The sequence below is a fragment of the Rhopalosiphum padi genome, chromosome 1 (assembly GCF_020882245.1).
Source record: "Rhopalosiphum padi isolate XX-2018 chromosome 1, ASM2088224v1, whole genome shotgun sequence".
Classification (NCBI taxonomy): domain Eukaryota; kingdom Metazoa; phylum Arthropoda; class Insecta; order Hemiptera; family Aphididae; genus Rhopalosiphum; species Rhopalosiphum padi.
The window spans coordinates 7,544,598-7,550,846 of NC_083597.1; the positions used below are offsets into that span (position 1 = coordinate 7,544,598).

General features: G+C 27.9%; 1 protein-coding gene across 1 annotated transcript; it reads left to right on the forward strand.

The window, feature by feature from the left end:
- The first annotated feature begins 3,514 nt into the window (after positions 1-3,514).
- LOC132925205 (zinc finger MYM-type protein 1-like) lies at positions 3,515-4,446 on the forward strand. Its single transcript, XM_060989906.1, has 2 exons — positions 3,515-3,583; positions 3,857-4,446. The coding sequence occupies exons 1-2, from the start codon at positions 3,581-3,583 to the stop codon at positions 4,367-4,369; spliced, it is 516 nt and encodes a 171-aa protein (XP_060845889.1). The 5' UTR covers positions 3,515-3,580; the 3' UTR covers positions 4,370-4,446.
- Positions 4,447-6,249: the final 1,803 nt, after the last annotated feature.

The window sequence follows — 6,249 nt, forward strand, 5'->3', positions numbered from 1 at the left end:
ATTTAAATAAGACGATAATTATAATTTTGACTAAAGATTTCTGATAAGTGATAAGTATAAGAACTAAGAACATAATATACGGAAATTACAGTAAGGATTCATATTCACAAATAGAACGTATAATAGATTGTAAAATATATTATTAGTAAAATCAGTTGAATTTCGAGTAAGCATTAGACGATTTAGTCCGACCTGTTTACACTAAACGGAATTACACGAATTTGTATGAGTTAGAAATTTAAGTACAATTTATTTAAAATGTATTAGTTAACTAATAAATTGTTAAAATTTAAAATTGGTGTGTAGTGTAAGGTCTGTTATATTATGTACCATATGGCCCATAGAACAGAACTTATCATACGTAGAGTGATTAATTGATTGATTGGAACACGTGTACACCTAGTTGAATGTGAGAAGACTGTATAATTCAAATTTAAATCGCACATTCGCACATACACATTACACATAATATAGCACATATCGATTAACAATATTAAATATAACTAAATACATATAATTATTATATGTAATTATAATTACAATCTATTTGATATTTAATTTAAAAATTATCTATTATTATCGACTATCGTTATTATTCAATTAAAAGTCAACAGGTTACCAGAAATACAGAATATATTTTTTTTCTCGAAACGTATTGTTATTTATAAATTACGTTGAAAACTGTGTTTGAAATCATTTCTTTAGTCATACTATTTATTGTTTTCGAGAATTTTTTCTATAAGATATTAAATAAATGTATATTTTTTGTTATTAGTAAAGTTAAACAGTTTAACATTTTATACTGTTAAGTACGCACCTACTGTAAACAGTTTTAAAATTTAATGTTTTTTGATTTGAAATAATGTATGTTGTACATTTAACTAAACTATTCAAGTTATGAACTAAATTTACCTACATTTAAATTAAATGTATTTATAATCATTATTTAAATTGCAATAATTGCATACATATAGTATTATGTATATTCACTCGATTTGTTGTCCTTAATGGTTTAATTAATAGAGCATAATTAATTTACAATTCCTCACGGTGCTAATGAAAACTGTAAATATTTTACATTACGTCTTATATTATTATTTATATATCAATTAATACAACATGTTTTGGTATTATAAAGAGTGTAGGTACCTAATACATTATGTAGGAATACTGCGCACGAGTGACCAAAAAAGTAGTCACTGGTGAGGTGTATTATAGTAACCATATTTCAACTCAGCTTAGATACTATATACCAACCGTCATCCGCCACCCACGGTATAAAGCCAAAACATTAAGTATTTATACATAAATACCATGATTTATGATCTTATAATTTATTCAATGCATGTAATAATAATATATCAAAATTTTAGATAAAAAATAACTCCTAGCAATGAAAAATTAAAATATAAAAATCGTTGTTTCATTTAGATATACACTACCTAAAGCAGAATATATTTCTAAAAATAATTTTAGTAAACAAACATCGAATATTTCATCATATTATAATATTTATAATGGTCATAATATTATTTTATAAGATATTTATATTTACACCGTTACAAATGTGGATTCCCGAGGCCTCAAATATTTAAACATTTTTAATGAATAACACGTTAAATAACCCAAAATAAAATAAATGTTATTTCTTCAATAATCAAAAATATTATAAAATATAAATAAAAAGGTATAGCCTATAGCAGTATAGGTTTCTTGTGTCTATAATCATGTTTGTGACTTGAATAATATTAAAGATTCTAATAATTATTAGATATTTTAACTTTTTTTATGGCGTACTAACCGAAGAAGCGAGGAAACTTAATTGAAAGCTAATATGTAGTTTTAGGTACCAGGAATATTATAATAGGTAAGTTGTTCAAAAAACGAAATCTTCCATTTATAAATAATTTCAAATGACACAACTGTGAATATTATAATTCACTGTAGATGGAATTCAGTCGTTAAATTTATATCGGATTATTTAACTACAATGAATAAATAATTATTAAAAAAAAAAATAAAAATATTATTTATATTTCTTAGAATGATTTTTAGGAATAATCGTGTGTATAACGATCTTCTTTTATACGACATACCCACCAATTGCGCTCGATCATTTTCAGGGCTTAATGGCCAATAAATTGTTATAAATAATAATAGGTATATTGTAATAATATGTTGGCTATTTAAATTTAAAATATGTAAAAATAATGTATATTACATTCATTTATTAGTACAATTGTTTTACATTACTTAATAAGTTAAATATAAAAACTTATAAATATAATAAAAATAAATTTAAATAAAATTATTACACTTATTAAAGTAGGTATATAAATATATAATAGTATCGTGATTGAGTTATTCCATATTATATACACCAAACAGTATAATCCATTACGACGAACCGATTAGGCCGATAAGTAGCTAACGACAATGAAAAATTGATTTCGTCTATATTATATTACATATCCCTCAATTACGTACATCGGGTACATAGTCAGGTTTTTTTAATGAATGGTTTTTTCATTTGTTTAATTAAATAAATAATATAAGATATGATTAATTTTTGAATAAAAACGAGTCGTCGACACGTATAATATCATATTATTATCAAGTTCCGGTTATTCAGCTGTTGCTATACCGGCCAGAAAGGATTTATAATATGTATAATGTAGTAGGTAGTTGTAAGTATACATTTATCATATTATGTATACTATACATCAGACACGTATCGTATGACGTACACGGGCATTATTCGTACCAGTGGCGTAAACTGGGGGTCGCACGGGGTCGCACTTGCAACCCCTGAAAATATCATAGGGTCGCAAGAGTATCTTTTTGCGACTCCAAAAAATTACGATTTCAATTATCAAAAAATTGAAATATCAATATAATAATAAACTAACTAATTTATATTTTGAGAACCAATGTTTAACGTTGTCTTGAAGCACTGGAATTATTATTATACTATATCCTTTCCACATTTATTTATAGTTTTGTTATTAATCATTTTCTATTATTATACCAATATGTATATTTATTGTGATCGGCCGACTCGAGTCTCAATGGTAGCTGATAATGAAAACGTGTTTCATAGTTTAAAATTACTATTTGTTTGTTTTATTCATGAATTTAATTTTTACACTTGTTATTTCTTATTCGTGATCGACTTAAAATTAAGTACTTACTACAATGGACAAATTTCTTATAAAAGTATCGAAGTCAAAAGTAAGTGTCTATTTTTACTTTAAATTCATATAATTGTTTAGTCTTTAGTACACATATTTAGTATACATTAAGTTAAGAGTAGCCATTAAAATATATTACTGATTTATATTATATTAAAACTACAATTTTGATGAATAAAACAGTTTATTTTTGATCTGTAATTTATTTTTTATATTAATTATTAAGGTAATATTATATTATTGGGAAAATTAAATTTATTTTGCTATATATTTTTTTATTATTTTGATTCTAATAAATTGTTGTACCTGCTTATTAGAAAAATACTAATGCTGAGAAAAATGTTAACTTACCTGAAGAAAACCACCTTTCCCCAGAAAAAAGATCAAAAATGGTAAATACAGTTAATACTTAATTTCATATCATATCTTTAGTATTCATTTACAATTTATTGAAATTAAATTTATATTAATTTAATATCATTAAATATTTAAGGATATTTTGGTTAACAGTAAACACTTTACCTTAATAAATTTAAAGTGAAAATTCTGTAACTAGTTACCTACGTTAAATAAATAATAGTAAATGTATTGGTTATTTTGTGTAGTATAAAAGTGATAAATATGTATATAAATCATGTTTGTATTAATTTCATTGATCATTTTAGGATATTCTACCAAATACCAAGGACATAAATCAAATTCAGAATGCTATATCTAGCCATGTAGGTACATCAAAGTCAGATCAAACTACAAATGATACTCCAAATAATAATTCTTTTAAAGAAATAAATAAAATGTATGGTTTTGATGAGGATAATCTTAAAGCAGAAACAAAAATTTTAAATAGGATGTATAAAACTGTACATAATCAAAGTAATGTGCAATCAAAAATCAATTTCATTGCATCAGAAAATTATAAAGCTGGATTTCCAACATTAACAAGTTTGATACAATTATTTATTACTATACCAACTAACTCCGCATCATGCGAAAGAAGTTTTTCTTGTTTACGTAGGTTAAAAACATATTTAAGAACCACAATGGGACAATCAAGATTAAACAGTCTTGGAATCTTGCAAATTGAACGTGAAAGATCATCTCTTATAGATAAAGATTTAGTAATAGAAAAATTCAGTGCTGCCGCAGAATGTAGAGGCCGCCGATTACTACTGCAGTAAATGATATTATTCCCTCAGTAAAAAACCAACTAATATTTTAAATCTACCTATAATGTATATATATATATTATATTGTATTAGGTATTATATTACACAAAAAATATAAATGGCAGCTGTTATTAAAATATAAATTTTATAAAATAAAAAAATTGTTTTTTTTTTAATGTACTCATATATTGTTTAAGAAAATTATAAATATTTTATTGACAGTAAGTAATTATATACCCTATTTATAGCGTATATTCATAATACTAATTGCCAATAGATACAATATGTGTTTAAGGTTAAAATAGTTTTGTTGAATTTATGTACTTGTAATGTTAAATCTAGAATAAAATAAAATATTTTAGGGGGGTGTGAGGGGCAAAGCCCCCCACAAGTCTGTCTAACCTAGAAACTGATTGCAACCCTAACAATTTAGCCCAATTTACGCCACTGATTCGTACAATCGTACCACAGTTTCCCCGTCCGTCCAGAGAGATTTAGGATTTTCCGGTCGGTTCTCTGCGGCCGACGGGGTTTTTCTCTGGCTCTGTTCCTCCTGATCGATATACATACATATGGAAAGAAGGAGAAAGGAGCCAAGGGAGTCTACCATTGTTCATTTGTGGACATCTGGAAAATGTTTACCATTTACAAATATAATATGCCTATACTACCCATTCCGCATTCGAGCACTATACAAATAAACGTTATAATATTGTATGCAGTATGTGCAACTATATATTATATTATACACTAGCTGCATCGAATAATAATATTAACGCTAAGGTAGTTTATTATTATTATTATTAATATTATTCGGCGCAGCTTCGAGAAAATGTTAAAATAAAATAAATAGGTTTATCAGCCGCTTACTTCGTCGGTCGGTCAAAAGTCGAATCTTATTAATAAATTGAACACCGTCTGTGCACGATTTTCATTTTCCCGACGACTCGTGTGTTTTATCGTGGCACATCAGCCCGTTACTACTACCGGCGGCTTCCACCGCAAAGCTGATGGAGTATTCTATTTTCGAGTATAAAAGTGGAACGTTTTACGCAAATTACCATAATAATAATATAGTTCTATAGGTACGGTAGAGGAGTATATTATTATGCTACAGAGGGTCCGGAACGACCATCGTTTATCTCACTCTTTGTATTAATGAGATACAACTGATACGTTATTATAACGATATGTTCGGCAAATACGGGTTGGCGAATTAATATGAATGTCGTTCCGATTAGCCGGACGGACGGACGTATAGGTCTACAGGATGGCGCAGGACGAAAGATATAAAATAAAAGAAACAAAGAAAACCGAGAGAAATTGAATATTTAATATGAAAAGTGGCTTTGAACTTTCGGCTTGGCCCTTTGTTCCCTTTGGGTTTGGTTGCCGGGGAAACGGGTGCGATAATACCAACCACCGCAGCCAGAGTTCGGTACTTGGTAGCCGTTTTCGCGCATACCTATACACATATACATAAATATTATATACGTACAACATGTAGGTCTCTACCTGTTGATCTCTACCTACGCCCCGCTCTCGACCGTTTCGTAACAAAAAGGATAAATGCGCGTATACGTATAATATGTAGGTACCTACGTATATATAATAGTATATACTATGTATTATGCGCGTGCATGTATACGTGGTTCGGCCGATGACGGTTACGGAGGGAATATTATAGATGTGCAGGAAGGAGAAAAAATGAAACCCGCGAAGAACCCTCCATCCATTAATTGTTATTGCTAATGAAAATACGACGGAGACGCGTGGACCGCACGAAAAAGTAAGGCGCCTCACTTATAGCACGAGTTTGTGAAATACACGACGTTATAAATGATATATTATATTATCTAATATTATTATTGTATAGGTAAACTATGATTTAT